The sequence below is a fragment of the Theropithecus gelada genome, chromosome 11 (assembly GCF_003255815.1).
Source record: "Theropithecus gelada isolate Dixy chromosome 11, Tgel_1.0, whole genome shotgun sequence".
NCBI classification, from domain to species: Eukaryota; Metazoa; Chordata; class Mammalia; order Primates; family Cercopithecidae; genus Theropithecus; species Theropithecus gelada.
In genome coordinates this window covers 96,563,804-96,580,327 of record NC_037679.1, presented here as the reverse complement: position 1 = coordinate 96,580,327, position 16,524 = coordinate 96,563,804, and the positions used below count along the sequence as shown (strand labels likewise).

The following is a 16,524-nucleotide window of genomic DNA, read 5'->3' as shown; positions in this document are numbered from 1 at the left end:
ATCATTTACCCTCCAATAATGAACTACATTTCTCCCTAAATTCTTCTTATTGCACCTGAACCTCTCCAGCATCAAATCTTTTACTCTATAACCTCTCTTTAAACACCTCCCTCTAATCTCAATTTCCTTCTGTTTTAATTATTTGGTAAAATTATGCTTAAAAAAATAAATATTTCCACCATGGCACATATATACCTATGTAACAAACCTGCACATTCTGCACATGTATCCTGGAGCTTAATGTAAAAAAAAATTATGTAATTAAACCAGAGGATAAAATAAATAAAACTCAAGTTTACTTGCCGTGTAGAGCTGTGTGGAAGTGAAGAAGGTGCTCTTACATAAACCCCCTCTGCCTTCCACACTCATATGTGCATCTGCTTCCTGTTAAGTCTGAGGTTGGGGGAACTGCACCTTACTTTTCCTCTCCTATATCCCCTAATGTGGCAATATTAGAACCCGAGGGAGGAAAAGCTGGCAAAGTTGTCATATGCCAAGTGGCCAATCCCTCCTGAAATGAAGGTAGGTTCACTTGGTCTCTCCTAAGCAGAAGAGAATGTCCAGGAAATAAAATATTTAAAAAGCCATTGAAAATCCAACAAACCCCAGCCTTGGGGTGCTCATGGAGTGCGTGGGATGAGAAAGGAATCAAGTAGCAGCATTCAGAAGCAATCCTGGGTTCATCCTGATGAGGTCTCTCCCTTGTTCAGGGAGAGATGGCTTTCCCATGCTGGGAGGGAGGTGGAAGCGGGCATGACTTAGACATTGGTGGTGGTCTCCTTAGGAGGCTGGATGCTGTTCATCTCCATGACGCCGTCCTTCCCAGATCTATCTGCACCATGTGCCTGCCCTTCAAAGGCCCGTGTGATATCCTCGAAAGTCCTGCCACGGGTCTCAGGGACTTTGAAGAAGGTAAAGGCCAAGAAGGTAATGAGGAAGCCGGTGAAGATAATAAAAACGTAGGCTCCTAAATAGTGCTAGTGAAAGGACACAAAAAAGGAAGGTCGATATAAAAATCTGGTCATTGACAAACTCAATTTCCTTCACATTCATATTTCCAGTGGGCTTCAAGCTATAACCCTTCCATATTTAATGGAAACAGGTTTCTTCAGTGATTCACTTAAGATTCTGTTGCTAACTTACTATAGTTCTCTGTAGTTTTCTTTTTGTTATTCCTTTTCATTACAGTTAGATGCTTCCAAATGTCTACTGAGTATTTTTGGACTTTTGAACATTATTTTTAAAATCTGTGTTTCTGGGCCGAGTGCGGCGGCTCACGCCTATAATCCCAGCACTTTGGGAGGTCAAGGTGGGAGGATCACCGGAACCCAGCAGTTTGAGACCAGCCTGGGCAACACAACAAGACTCCATCTCTTTTTACAGTTTTTTTTTTTTTTTTTTGAAACGGGGTCTCGCTCTGTCACCCAGGCTAGAGAGCAGAAGCGTGACCACAGCTTACAATGAACTCTACCTCCTGGGTTCAAGTGATTCTCTTGCCTCAGTCTCCTGAGTAGCTAGGCCTACAGGTGTGTGCTACAATGCCTGGCTTTTTTTTCTTTGAGACAGTTTCTCTCTTGTTGCCCACGCTGGAGTGCAATGGCATGATCTTGCTCACTGAGATTACAGTGAGCCATGACTCAAGGCCTAATTTTTGTATTTATTGTAGAAACAGGGTTTCACCATGATAGTCAGGCTGGTCCTCAACTCCTGACCTCACGTTATCCACCCACCTTGACCTCTCAAAGTGCTGGGATTACAGGCTTGAGCCACTGCGTCTGGCCGCAATTTAAAACTTACGAATTGTTTATTTCTGGAATTTTCCATTTAATATTTTTAGACTGCAGGTAACTGAAACTGCAGATGAGGAGGGACTACGGTATTATTTGTTGATTTATTGAGGGATGGAGTCTTGCTCCCATCGAGCAGGCTGGAGTGCAGTAGCGTGATCTCGGCATGCTGCAACCTCCACCTCCCAGGTTTAAGTGATTCTCCTTCCTCGGTCTCCCAAATAGCTGGAATTACAGGCATGTGCCACCATGCCCAGCTAATTTTTGAGTTTTTAGTAGAGACAGCAGTTTCACCATGTTGGCCAGGCTGATCTCGAACTCCTGACCTCAGGTGATCCACCTGCCTCAGCCTCTCAAAGTGCTAGGATTACAGACATGAGCCACAATGTCAGGCCCAGACTACTCTATTATTAAGGAGTATCTTCAACATGTCAGCTTACATAGGCTGGTTTTAAGATAAGGTGAGTTTACTTACAGCAGCAGAGGGGAAGAGCAATCCGACTAGGAAGTTGGAGGTCCAGTTGGAGCAGCCGGCCACTGCCATCGCAGCTGGGCGGGGGCCCTGGCTGAAGAGTTCGGCCACAATAAACCAGGGAATGGGGCCTGGTCCAATTTCAAAGAAGGCTACAAAGACCAGGATAGCCCCAATACAGACAAAGCTCATCCCATTATAGTTATCCTGTAAGAGGAAGGAACACAGAAAATAAAATTTAAAGACAGTGTAGGATCTAGGTTCCTAGAGGCAATTAACGGCAAGATCCTCCTGCCCCTGATGCACAATACAAAGAGTGGCTGTGGAATCAATAGGCTTGGATTTATTTTTATTATTTTTAGAGACAGGGTCTTACTGTGTTGCCCAGGCTGGAGTGCAGTGGCGCTACAATACCTCGCTGCATCATCCATCTCCTGGGCTTAAGCAATCCTCCCACCTCAGCCTCTCAAATCGCTTGGACTTGAAGCATGTGCCACCACACCTGGCTAATTAAAATATTTTTTTGGCCGGGAGCTGTGGCTCACACCAAGGCAGGTGGATTATTTGAGGTCAAGAGTTGGAGACCAGCCTGGCTAACATGGTGAAACCCTGTCTCTACTAAAAAGTACAAAAATTAGCTGGGCATGGTGGCACATGCCTGTAATCCCAGCTTCCTGGGATGCTGAGGCACGGGAAACGCTTAAGCCCAGGAGGCGGAGGTTGCAGTGAGCTGAGATCGTGCCACTGCACTTCAGCCTGTTGACACAGTGAAACCCTGTCACAAAAAACAAAAACAAAAACAAAACAAATTTTTTTTTTTTTATAGAGAGTTTCTTGCCATGTTGCCTAGGCTGGTCTTGATCTTCTGGGCTCAAGCAATCCTCTAACCTTGGCTTTCCAAAGTTGCAGATGACAGGCATGAACCATTGCACCCAGCCAGGCTTGGAATTTTTTTTTTTTTTTTTTTTGAGAGGGAGTTTCGCTCTTGTTGCCCAGGCCAGAGTGCAATGGCGCCATCTCGACTCACCACAACCTCTGCCTTGGGTTCAAGTGATTCTCCTGAGTAGCTGGCATTAGAGGCATGCACCACCACTCCTGGCTAATTTTGTATTTTTAGTAGAGACGGGGTTTCTCCATGTTGGTCAGGCTGTTCTTGAACTCCCAACCTCAGGTGATGCACCCACCTCAGCCTCCCAAAGTACTGGGATTACAGGCGTGAGCCACTGTGTCCGGCCGAGGCTTGGATTTTTAAATCCCATATATGTGATCTCATGCATATCACTTTGTATTGAGACCATGTCATCATCTATTAAGTGTGATTACCTTGATATTATTTTAAGAATTAAATTAGATAATTTATTTTATAAGCTATAAGAATGTTCTATAAATGTAAGGATTCTAACAGTTTACCTCCAGTTCTCTGAAGACCCACGTTTCTTAAAAACTCTGGGCATCCTGCTTCTCTTCTTTGACTTTGTTGACAAACTGCAACCTTAACAACCCACCCCTTGTGTCACAGAAGTCAACTGTAACCTCTCCTCCTTTCCCCCTCCCTCGCTTTTCTTCATTCAAAGAGCACTCACCTTTAATAACAAAGAAATAGTCATGAGCGTGGAACAAACAGCCATCCCTCCAAGGCCTATCATATGCAGAGTCCTTCTTCCTGCCCTTTCCACCAGAAATAGCTGGAAGAAGAATATGACATGACTTCAGTTTTCCTTTCCATGAAAACAGTGTCTGAGCTACTTGAAATCTGCCTTACCAACAGCAGGACACTTGTTACGGATATACCTCCTGTGATTTATGATTTTATATACGTACATATTGTGTTCCATTCACAGGTCCTGGCTCAAAATCCCCACAGCCCTTGGTAGAGTCTTTTATCATAATGTTGGGATGCTACAGGCCTCAGAAAATAGAATTCTTCTCTGACTTTCTCCTGCCCTCCCACTTGGCAGGACGCTAATCTGACTGCGGGTCATAAAACCCTCATTTCAGAGAGGGTCCTGCCCCACCCCCTAGAGGAACAAACGCTACAGAGAGGCCAAAATAATCCAAACAGACAGGCCTGGCTGGGTTCAGATCATTCCCTTTTTGTCCAATCACATTTCAAAACTGTTGTCCATGCTTCAATCATGGAGAATCAATTAAGTCTGCATAAAAGGCCCAAAAAGCAGGGTGTGGGGAGCTTCCAGATATCTGAACCCATGGAAGCTGACAGGAAGGTCAGCAACATATCATCTATGCGCTAGGAGTGCACCCCAACTCCACGGAGACAGAGGCTCCCACGCTCAGGGTCCCTCCAGACCTCGCCCTGTGAATCAATTTGGTTGTTTATTTCTGTGCTTTAAAATATCCTTTAAAATCAACTAGGAGGCCGGACGTGGTGGCTCAAGCCTGTAATCCCAGCACTTTGGGAGGCCGAGACAGGTGGATCACGAGGTCAGGAGATCGAGACCATCCTGGCGAACACGGTGAAACCCCGTCTCTACTAAAAAAATACAAAAAACTAGCCGGGCGAGGTGGCGGGCACCTGTAGTCCCAGCTACTCGGGAGGCTGAGGCAGGAGAATGGCGTAAACCCGGGAGGCGGAGCTTGCAGTGAGCCGAGATCCGGCCACTGCACTCCAGCCTGGGCGACAGAGCGAGACTCCGTCTCAACAACAACAACAAAAAAAATCAAACTAGGAAACATTTTCCCTGAGTTCTGTGAGCCACTGTAGCCAATTAATCCAACCCAAAGAGGGCGTGGTGGGAATCCCGATCTATAGCTGGTGGGGCAGAAGCACAGGTAAACAACCTGGAGCCTGTGATGGGCATCAGGAGTGGAGGGCAGTCTTGGGAACTGTGCCACCAACCTGTGAGATCTGATGCTATCTCCAGGTAAATCGTGTCAGAATTAAATCGCAGGACACCCAGATGGTGTCCACTACAGAACTGATTGCCTACCTAATGGGGAAAAATCCTCACACATTCTGGGGGTCACAGACATCTTCTGTTGATTATTGTTTCTTTAGTTTGAAAACAGTGGAATCACAGAGTTGAGAGCTTTTCCAAACACCTCTCCTCCAATTCCAAGTTTAAAGCATACTATATATAGTTAGTCCCTTCTATACTTCCTCCTTTCCCATCCATCCACATTTGCTTGAAGAGTGAAGACTACATCCAACATTAAATGTATCTTTTTCCCAAAGGAAAATTAAACAACAGAAAGGTAACTAAATGATAGTAGGGTCATGCAATCCATCTTTGAACATCTGTAGCAAGGATTCTTTTCCCCCCGCAAAATTATCAAACCATCCAACTTACAGAAACTACAGTGAAGATCGTATTAACCACACCTGCGCCGATGGTGGCATAGATGGGCTCTTGAACACCGGCATCCTTGAAGATTCCTGTTGAGTAGTAGAACACCTAGTAGAAAAGAAAACATGCAACTTTGATACAATTCTGCATACCAGTTACACAGAACCCTCAAAAATAAACTTAAAAGTCCCAGGGTGTAAGACGTCCTTTTTCTAGGGTTTTTGTTCAATACTCATATCCCTTCTGCAAATGAATTATCTTCTGTATCTCATCTCCTTTCTCTTTTTTCTGAGAGGGAGTCTCAAACTGTCACCCAGGCAGGAGTGCTGTGGCACAATCTCGGCTCACTGTTACTTCTACCTCCCAGATGAAAGCGATTCTCCTGCCTCAGCCTCCTGAGTAGCTGGACTACAGGTGCCTGCAACCACTCCCAGCTAATTTTTGTAGTTTAAGTAGAGATGGGTTTTCGACATGTTGGCCAGGCTGGTCTCAAACTCCTGTCCTCAAGTGACCTGCTGGCCTTGGCCTCCCAAAGTGCTGGGATTACAGGCATGAGCCACTGCACCTGGCCCTCCTTTCTCTTTCTAAATGTTCTTAATTCTAGCTACTCATTTCCATTGTTTCTTCTAAAAATGCTTATTCCCACTGTTCCATTTGCTCTTGCTTATGTCCACTTCACTAACTTTTTTTTTTTTTTTTTTTTTTTTTTTGAGACGGAGTCTCGCGCTGTCGCCCAGGCTGGAGTGCAGTGGCGCGATCTCGGCTCACTGCAAGCTCCGCCTCCCGGGTTCACGCCATTCTCCTGCCTCAGCCTCCTGAGTAGCTGGGACTACAGGCGCCCACCACCGCGCCCGGCTAATTTTTTTTTTTTGTATTTTTAGTAGAGACGGGGTTTCACTGTGGTCTCGATCTCCTGACCTTGTGATCCGCCCGCCTCGGCCTCCCAAAGTGCTGGGATTACAGGCGTGAGCCACCGCGCCCGGCCACTTCACTAACTTATATGAAGGTGTAATTCCTACTAACTGGTTTCTTTTTAATAAGTTGAGACAGCAACTCACTGTTACCCACAGGCTGGTCCTAAACTGTTGGTCTCAAGTGATCCTCCTGCCTGTTAGCCTCCAAGTTGCTGGGATTATAGGCATGTGCCATCAGGTCCAGCTAAATGCTTTTTTAATTGGCTCTTCCCCAAACCTTCAGAACATTGATAGGCACATAGATGTCTCAATTTGATAGTGAACTAGTTGAATAACCTTATCCTGCTCATTGAATAAGCAGAGGTTGAGCTGTATTTCCTAGGCCTAGGCCCTTTTGAAGTGTTTTATGAAATACCAGCTATTATTGTAATTTAATATATATTAAATAATTATGTTGTTTGCTAGGCACTGTGCTAAAATGTAAGGTTGCTACAACTACCATAGTTAAGAGATATTAAAATATTGGACTCAGACCTCAAGTTAACAAGGGAACATTATCTAGGTTACCCAGGTTCGCTTCAGTTTATTTCACCCAGAGTATTTGCCTCCATAGCAATACTAGTCTTTTTGATGAATATGGACCTCTACATTGGGATTTACCTTCTCAAGAAGCAACTCTTTAAATCCCTAGTACATAAGATATAAACTATATTTATATTTTCTAAAATAAGATTATAACTATTTTTTGAAACAGATTTGTAGACTCATTATTGAAAATCCTGCTGCTCTAGGGCTAATTAAGACTGTTAAAAAATCTCAACATATTATATGATGACATCAAGCTTGTGGGGAAAGATATTAGGCTAGCACAAAAGTAATTACTTGAGCAGTTTAAACAAGTAACAAATAGGTATGCCAATTCTCTTCCTTAACATAATGTCTACATGTCAAAAACCTAATGTACATGTACACATCACAATAAAACTTCTTACAGTAAAATGACTTTGCGATCTAGTGTCACCAAGCAAGATAAGCTAACCCCTATGTCATCTCACCTAAACAGTTTACTCTGCTAGGTAAACATGATACAATGCAACCTGTTACCCATTTGCCCATAAGGGAAATTAGAAATCATTGTTTGTGCAAAAGTAGGTTGGAAAAGCGATTTCCAAGCCTGCTGTGCATCAGATTTATTTTTACAGACAATTTTCAGGCCTCTTACACAGAGATTCTCAAATTCAGCTGACTCAGGAATCCCAACCCCCATAATTCTGGTGCAGCCAGCTTTGGGTGAGATTATACCTGGAGCAAAATCTACTCATTGACTAAATTGGGAGCCAGCTTTGTCCAACAATAATTAACGTACATGCTGGGCATGGTGGCTCACACCTGTAAGGCCAGCACTTTAGGAGGCCGAGGTGGGCGGATCACCTGAGGTCAGGAGTTTGAGACCAGCCTGGCCAACATGGTGATATCCCGTCTCTACTAAAAATACAAAAAAATTAGCTAGGTATGGTGGTGCGCACCTGTAATCCCAGCTACTAGGGAGGCTGAGGCAGAATCGCTTGAACCCGGGAGGTAGAGCTTGCAGTGAGCTGAGACTGTGCCACTGTACTACAGCCTGGGTGACAGAGTGAGACTCAAAAAAAAGAAAAAGAATGTACACACCATACTCTGAAGTGGCAGGAGTCTGTCCCTCAGAGTGCTCATTAATCATTTGTAATTTCCCACAGGTGATCTTTTCCTGGTCCTGTTTTGCAGGGCCAGAACTGTGGTGAGGCAGCTAGGGAGTTGCCTCAGGTACATTCTTTTATTCGTTTTTTTTAAACAGGCACAGAACTAATGCAAGGTACATTCTTTAAAGAGGTGCTCATTCTCAGGGCTACACTTGCACGTAGCTGCCTCACCTGCTCTGCTCTGCTGCTCTGGAAGGTCTTGGGAGCACATTTTTCTCCAGCAATGCATGTGGCCTACATTAGCATTTCCAAATGAGGAATTTGAAACTGGGATTCAACAAAATCACCAATCACCTAGGAGGCTTTTTCTAACTACTGTGTATTTCCTCCCAAGTGGTTTTTTTTTTTTTTTTTTTTTTTTTAAAGACAGGCTCATACTATATTGCCCAGGCTTGACTCCTGAGCCTAAGTGATATTCCCACCTCAGCCTCCCGAGTAGTAGCTGGGATTACAGGCATGAGCAGCCACCACACCTGGCTCCTCATAGATTCTGACAAAACAGCCTCTAACCCCTCCCAGGAAGCATTGCCACTTCAAATACAAATATCCTGGTGTGCTAGCTAGGAGAAAAGTTCAGGAACCAACTTACTATTTTGAGCATCAAAACGCTCTATTACATGCAAAATGCTTTGTTACAAAATAACTTAATCCCACTGATCAAAAACTATCTGAAAACTCTTAGGGGATGAATCAGTATTTTAAAAGGTGGGACAAGGGTGCTCTTAATAGCCATATTGACTAGAAGGCACAGGAATATTCTCTTCCTACAATCCAGTCAAACACAGGAAGCCGATATTTGCATGGAATACAAGGGCTATCTGCCAAATGCTAGCTTCCGTTTTGCTGCCCTCTTTAAACTATCATGCTCACTATTCTTGTTGTAAAAACATAGACTAGTAAAGTCAGTTCACTCTGAAGTTGCCAGTGTCCTTCCAGGGTCTTTTTTTTCCCTATTTCAGAGACACAGTCTCACTGTCTCCCAGGCTGGAATGCAGTGGCATAATTATAGCTCACTGCAGCCTGCAACTCCTGAGCTCAAGTGATCCTTTTATCTGTCTCCTGAGTAGCTGGGACTACAGGCACACCGCCACCATGCCCGGCATTTTAAGTGAAATACTGTAAGACATATTTGATCCTAAAGTATCATACTCACAGCATTGATGCCAGAGAGCTGCTGAGAGAGCTGGAGCACAATGGAAATGATGATGGGCTGTCGGTAGCTGGACACTCTAAAGAGCTCCAGCACGGTGACTTGCTTTTCTTGTGACATCCTTGCACTCTCATCTTTCATCTCCTGGATGTCTTGGGATACATCCTGGGTGCCCCACAACCGCTGGAGGACTGGTGAAAAGAAGAAAGAGGAAAGGATAAAGACAATGTGCTGCCCCAAATTCATTCTTCCTGTAAAGCAGCCAGGAAAGGGCCGCATGAGATGAGGTGATCGATAGCATCCCTTCCTTTTTTTTTTTTTTGGAAACGGAGTTTCACTCTTGTTGCCCAGGCTGGAGTGCAATGGCATGATCTTGGCTCAAGCAACCTCCGCCTCCCGGGTTCACGCAATTCTCCCGCCTCAGTCTGGCGAGTAGCTGGGATTACAGGCATGCACCACCATTCCCGGCTAATTTTGTATTTTTAGTAGAGACGGGGTTTCGCCATGTTGTTCAGGCAGGTCTTGAATTCCTGACCTCAGGTGACCCGCCTTGGCCTCTTAAAGTGCTGGATTACAGGCATGACCCATCATGCCCGGCCTGATAGCATCCATTCCTAAACCTGCCTTTTCACCTCATTCTTTAGGGGCTGAAAATTTTCCTCAGGAGTAATCAGAACCCTCCTCACTTGGATTCTGAGGGGCAGGGAAAGAGTGTAACAGAAAATAGGTCCAGTACCCTCATCCCTCAAACAAACCACAACCATATAATTCACATTATATTCACATGAAGGTGTGAAGGATACTCACTCTGCTTAGCATTCTCCTCTTCTTTTCTGTTAATGAGCAAAAATCTGGGACTTTCAGGGCAAAATGGAAGGGTTGCACTTTGTAGGATAGCAGGAAGGATGGTGAAGCCCAATAGCAACGGCCAGAGCTCTTCAGACCCAAGGATGAATTCCAGACCAAAGATCTAGAAACCACACAAAGACAATGCTATAAACCCCATACCTCATAGGCCACAAGTTCATTAAAAAACAAAAAGTTCAGAAAATCACACATTCTTTTACTATGGGAAAAAAAATCAACAAATTGTGTTTCTTTTCCTTTCTCTACTCAGCCTGCTTCTTGAGCTACTATCTATGAGTTATAGTAACAATATCTAAAACTTCCACATATAATTGAACATGTGCCAGATATCCTTCAGTGCTTTATCTATGTTAACTTTTTTAATGACCCATGAAACTAACACTCATCAGGTATGAGAAGTTCTAGAGTACCTGGGCCACCAGAATTCCAACCACGATGCCCAGCTGGTTGAGAGTGCCAAAGGCACCCCGCAGGGCAGTAGGCGAGATCTCTCCGATGTACATGGGCACAAACCCTGTGCAGAGTCCGCAAAAGAGGCCAATAACCAAGCGGCCCAGGATCAGCATTTCAACTGACTTCGCTACTTTACACAGTCCCATAAAGCAGCCACCAGTGACAGCCAACAGGTTGACAATCAGCATTGAATTACGCCTGTAAGGTTAATCAAAGACAAAATGCAATTAGCAAAGTGAGAGGCTCCTAACCTCTCTTCTGTCCTCATTATTCTGCTCTTCTCCAGGCTCCTATCATCTCCTTTTTTTGATCTAACTTTTCTTTTTCACTTTCTATTATCAGAACATTTCTAGTTGGGAACCAGGCATGACGGTGCCCGCCTATAGTCCCTAGCACTCAGGGAGCTGAGGTGGGAGGTTGAGGCTGTAGTGAGCTATGATTGAGCCATTACACTCCAGCCTGGGTGACAGAGCAAGACCCCCTTTCTTGGGGGGTAAAAAAAAAAAAAAAAGAACATAATCAAGTAAAATAGGTTGCCTTATCCATTTTTAAATGTGAATTCCAATTGCATTTCTAGAATATCCAATTAGCAATTTTTTTTTTTTTGAGATGGAGTGTTGGTCTGTCACCCAGGCTAGAGTGCAGTGGCGGGATCTCGGCTCACTGCAACCTCCGCCTCCCGGGCTCAAGAGATTCTCCTGCCTCAGCCTCCCGAGCAGCTGGGATTATAGGCGCCCACCACCACACCTGGTTAATTTCTTATATTTTTAGTAGAGATAGGGGTTTCACCGTGTTAGCCAGGATGGTCTTGACCTCCTGACTTAAAAGTGCTGGGATTACAGGGGTGAGCCACTGCACTGGCTTTTTTTTTTTTTTGAGATGGAGTTTCGCTCTTTCACCCAGGTTGGTGTGAAGTGGCCAGATCTCAGCTTACTGCAACCTCTGCACCACCCCCGAGGTTCAAGTGATTTTTCTGCCTCAGCCTCTGGAGTAGCTGACATGATAAGTGCCTGTCACTACGCCTGACTAATTTTTGTATTTTTAGTAGAGACGGGGTTTCGCCATGTTGGCCAGGCCGGTCTCGAACTCCTGACCTCAGCTGATCCACTTGCCTCGGCTTCCCTAAGTGCTAAGACTACAGGCGTGAGCCACTGCACCCGGCCTAATTGCCTAAATGAAAATATATTTCATAACTGAAAATATATTCTACCTTCTAAAAACATATTGTTAAGCTCCTATAGAATAAGATTCTTTTTACCATTATCCACATTTGCCATAGACTAAGAATTACAAAAATAATTCCTACCTATCCTGTGTAAAATAATAGAAACATTTATATGAAACCCCAATTTTTTTAATAAAAGTAAACAACTTCATACCTTGTAAATTATGTTTCTGGAAACCCCACAGTTGAGCTTACTAGGGAATAATTCTGAACTAGCCCTAGCTGGACTGCAAAGGCCAATCACTCACACAGTTCATCTCTTGAGCAGCTGGGCGGGAGCTATGGAGGGTAGTAGAGCTCCAGGCAAGGGCAGTCATATTCGGGACCAGTTGGACTAGGTTTCCCTTGATTAGAATTCAAGGTGTTCTTATTCAAAGGCATCATCATCTCCCTGCCCTAACTCTCCACACTTGTCCTCAGTGCAGCTGTAGAGCCCACTTCCTTGCCCAGTTTCTAGTCAATACCTGCCAAAGCGGTTGACGAAGAGTCCGACGGAAAAGGAGCCGATCATACCCCCGACGGAGAATATGGCCACAGACAAGGACCAGAGAGACGTGAGCAGCACCTCAGAGGGAGGGATATTTGCCTTCTCCGTCAAACTTTTATTGATAAATTCCTTTATGATCTGCAAAATAAAAGCGTTGGTGGTAGAACAGACTGTTACAGTTGGATGAGAAAAAAAGACAAATATTAGGGATCATTTCCTTCCTAGAGAATCAAGGGAATAAATAGACGGGAATGGAAGAGGCAGATAACATATTGGAATTAATGTTAACTCTCCCTGGAATAGTAATTTTTAATTTGTCCTGAAATTCCCAGTAGGTGGCAGCACCGATGTTCAGTCTACCCCAGCCCCATGCTAAGGGAACCCAGCTGCTTTGTACCTAACCCCTAAGGGATAATACAGGAAGTCTATCACTATGGGTGAAAGAGTGGGAGGAAGAACAGCACCGCCCAGGGTTCAGGAAGTAAGTGAGCTTTCTGCTTTGATTAAACGACCCCACTAATTTTCCCCACCAATATTGTCTCCATCTTCAGTCTTGGACAGGATAGATACAAAGTTTGTCTTAAAATCCCCTAGTTTGGGGAGGAACCCTCACTAACTGTGTTGCCCAGGATGGTGTTTAACTCCTGGGCTCAAGTGATCTTTAGGCCTCAGCCTCCGGAGTAGCTGGGACTCCAGACAGGTGCCACCGTGCCTGGCCTTAAATTCTAATTTCTTGAAACTCTGCTTAAAGGAGTAACTTCCCTATTCCAGATTCTAATTCTTGTGGCCTGGCACTCACCTTCTCAGGAGCATTGATGACCCCAGTGTTGTAGCCAAACTGGAAAGAGCCGATTGTAGCAACTGTGATGGCAAAGATCAGAGCTGGGGTGACCTGGAGGGAGGAAGACAGGGAGGAGAGAGTGGTCCTTAAAACTTGTGATTAGTGACTGTTTCTTATTAATTACGGAGCTGTATTAGGAGAATTTGACCTATGAGTGGTATGAAAAGGACAAACATCAAATGAGATTTAGGTAATTAATGGGGAAGACAAAGGAATAGATTATACTAAAGAACTTATCTGGAGATAAGAATGTGAAGTTAACTTGGTGAAAGTGGAAAGAAAATTGGGGAAGGAAGAAGTTAAGAGAAACTGGGTTGGTCAGTTTGGAAATATTTAAAAACTTGCATCAGGTAAAGGTAGGCACAGAATTCCACTCAAGAACTGGGAGGGCAGAGGACAACACAGCCTTGGGTAGGATCGCTAAGAACTGATCATTTCGGAAACAAACACAGTGCAGTCTGATCTGTACCCAGACCCCACAGAAGCCCAGTGGTGGTGGTGGGGGAGGGCGTGGTAGTTTGTATCTTCACTGCTGGGCAGCTCTTTGAGTCTCTATCTCTCTGGACCATGTAAGCTACTGGATCTACCCAGTGCATCCTGGCCCCATTTCAGTCTTCGTTTATTAAATACAGTTCTGCTCTCTCTAACCCCCGCGTAGGGGAAGAAAGAACATCTTACTCTGAACCCAACATATAAGAGACATTTCTTAGTGGGGAGAACCAGTCATCTTCACCTCGCCTGGAATAATTCAGCTGGGGAAGACATTTTACATTTCCACCTCCCGGCAGCTCAACTTTTATGCCTGAGGCCATCTTCTATGCCATTCCTCCCCACCCCACCCCACCAAAAATCCCTTCAATCTTTCACATCTTAAACTCATTTCCTTTCAGGTCGGACAGATTAGGCAGCAGGCTAGGAGCTTCAGCAGAAGTGACCTTGCCTGCAGCCTCCCAGATGTCTGAGTCACAGCTAAGCATTGGTACCCCGGAGGGCCCTGCCAGTACAATGCTCTCTGTTAAATCTTTTTCCTTTTAGTAAAAATCTCTTCTGCCTCCTCTCATCATTCGCTATCTTTGAGAGCCTTTTCTTTAGTCTCAATTTTCCATCCCTCTTATTTTCCTACATTTTCTTTCTTCCTCCTTTGTAGAGATGGGATCTCACTATATTGCCCAAGACTAGTCTCAAACTCCAGGCCTCATGTGATCCTTCTGCCTTGGTTTCCCAAATGCTGGGGTTATAGGCGTGACCCGCCACACCCGGCCCCTTATTTTTAGTTAAATTTATCTTGGTAAAAAAATGCCTTTCTTGCTGGGCGCGGTAGCTCACGCCTATAATCTCAGCACCTTGGGAGGCCGAGGCGGGCGGATCACCTGAGGTCAGGAGTCTGACCAACATGGAGAAACCCCGTCTCTACTAAAAATACAAATTAGCCGGGCGTGGTGGTTCATGCCTATAATCCCATCTACTCAGGAGGCTGAGGCAGGAGAACCACTTGAACCCGGGAGGCGGAGGTTGTGGTGAGCTGAGGTCTCTCCTCCAGCCTGGGCAACAAGAGCAAAACTCAATCAGAAAAAAAATAAAATAAAATAAAAGCCTTTCTCCCTGCAAATATTGCACTACAGCACCAATAATATTTTGTATGTTCTGCATTCACAATTTTAACCCTAATAGGAAGGGCAACTGTAATTCTTTCACGAACCCCAACAGATGGCTGGACCCTGGCCTGTGCCCCCAAACACAGACCTTTTCAAGGTCTAACGCTTCCAGAGAAGTCTTCACACTGGCTCTGAGACCCACACTTTTAATCTATACAACCAGGCAGCCCGATCCTCTAAACGCTCAACCATCTCGTCCTCAGTGGTATATGGTTACCTAAAATAAACCTGAGAAGTCAACACAACTTCTCCGGGTGACTTTCCTATGATAAGAAGGTGAACAGAACTGACATTCAAAGAGAACTGATGAAGCGGCAGCAGTGCAGGCTAGATAAGAAATGAAAAGGCCTTAAGATGGCTTGGTGACTTAAGAGAAAATAGAACAAGGCAATTAACATTATTAATATTCGCCTTTCTGAGTGTACCCCAAACAAGCAAAAATAACCAGTAATTATATCATTCTTACCTTCTGTGTCCCCATGGCCCGAATCTAATTCAAGTCTTCAAGAAAGATCTAGGGGTGTGATTCCAGAAGCAGCTTTTTCAGCCAACAAAACCTTCAAAATGTCCTTCTCGGCAGCAGGTCTTCTCCAGGTCCTCAGGAAGGCTCCAGAGTCTCACCACTACAGCATCTCTGGGTCTGGCTGGGATCATGACTATTTATAATCTCCGCAAAGGGTGGAGCCTGAAAGGGCGACAAGCCCCCAGCCCCACCCCACCCCACCCCCCTGAAATAATCTTGTGATCTCTCGGAATTCTGTGTTATCAGAACTTCAGAACTATCCCCACCCCCGCACCCCCCGACAATAACGCACTCCCTCCCCCCTCTCTTCAAACCACATCCTGCCACTCTCTCTACCCTGGGTTTTTTTTTCTTTCTTTTTTTTTTTTTTTTCAAAAGCTCATCCTTACTCCTTCCCTCTTCTAATAGCAGTTACAGCCTCTTAGTTTCACAGACAAAATGCTACCAGAAAAGCCTGGAGGGAGGGCAAATACGCTATTTTTTGCTCTTGAATCTGCTTGGGATTAAAACAATCTACAGAGAGATGAGAATAAATCTATCCATATAAAACAAAGTGGGTGCTACTATCAGAGATTTAAGGTTGTTAGAAAGAGTATAAGCAGTAAGGATTCCTGATTCTATGAATTTATCGGTCGTTTTTTGTTTATAGGGTGGGTCTACAATCTTTTTTTTTTTCTTTTTTTTTTAAGAGGGAGTCTACGATCTTAAAAGGGAGGGAAAGTCAGCCTGAGAGAAGAAAATCAGGGAAAGAATTTTGCCAATGTTCTCTGATTAGCATAATCTCACCTGAAGGGAAGAAACCTGAATTTCTAGGAGCCAGACCAACTATCAGGGCAGCAAGAAGAGGTTCAACTGTTTATGAAATACAATCTATATTCTTTTTTTTTTTTTTGATATGTTGCCTCACACTGTCACCCAGGCTGGAGTGCAGTGGTGCGATCTCGGCCCACTGCAACCTCCGCTTCCCGGGTTCAAGCAATTCTCCTGCCTCAGCCTACCGAGTAGCTGGGACTATACACACCCGCCACCACGCCCAGCTAATTTTTGTATTTTTAGTAGAGACAGGATTTCACCATATTGGCCAGGCTGGTCTCAAACTCCTGACCTTG

The 16,524-nt window shown here is 44.6% G+C and overlaps 1 protein-coding gene across 2 annotated transcripts; it reads right to left on the bottom strand.

Moving 5' to 3' along the window:
* Positions 1-244: 244 nt before the first annotated feature.
* LOC112634126 (solute carrier family 2, facilitated glucose transporter member 3) lies at positions 245-15,650 on the bottom strand. Of its 2 annotated transcripts, XM_025401258.1 has the most exons (10): positions 15,359-15,650; positions 13,196-13,288; positions 12,374-12,534; positions 10,642-10,882; positions 10,172-10,334; positions 9,368-9,555; positions 5,568-5,672; positions 3,843-3,944; positions 2,263-2,466; positions 245-977 (listed from the first exon to the last, which is right to left on the bottom strand). In XM_025401258.1, exons 1-10 carry the CDS (start codon positions 15,371-15,373, stop codon positions 759-761), a joined length of 1,491 nt encoding a protein of 496 aa, XP_025257043.1. In that variant the 5' UTR covers positions 15,374-15,650; the 3' UTR covers positions 245-758. The 2 variants fall into 2 exon arrangements, with proteins under 2 accessions (XP_025257043.1, XP_025257044.1); XM_025401259.1 differs by lacking the exons at positions 12,374-12,534; positions 15,359-15,650 and having other exon boundaries at positions 13,196-14,518.
* Positions 15,651-16,524: the final 874 nt, after the last annotated feature.

What these genes read in the sequence shown, in the direction of transcription:
- LOC112634126 (XM_025401258.1), bottom strand. An exon ending in TTGGAATTCTGGTGGCCCAG is followed by an intron (nt 10,335 to 10,641) that starts GTACTCTAGAAC and finishes TGTGGTTTCTAG; the next exon opens with ATCTTTGGTCTGGAATTCAT. An exon ending in AGAGGAGAATGCTAAGCAGA is followed by an intron (nt 9,556 to 10,171) that starts GTGAGTATCCTT and finishes TCTTTTCACCAG; the next exon opens with TCCTCCAGCGGTTGTGGGGC.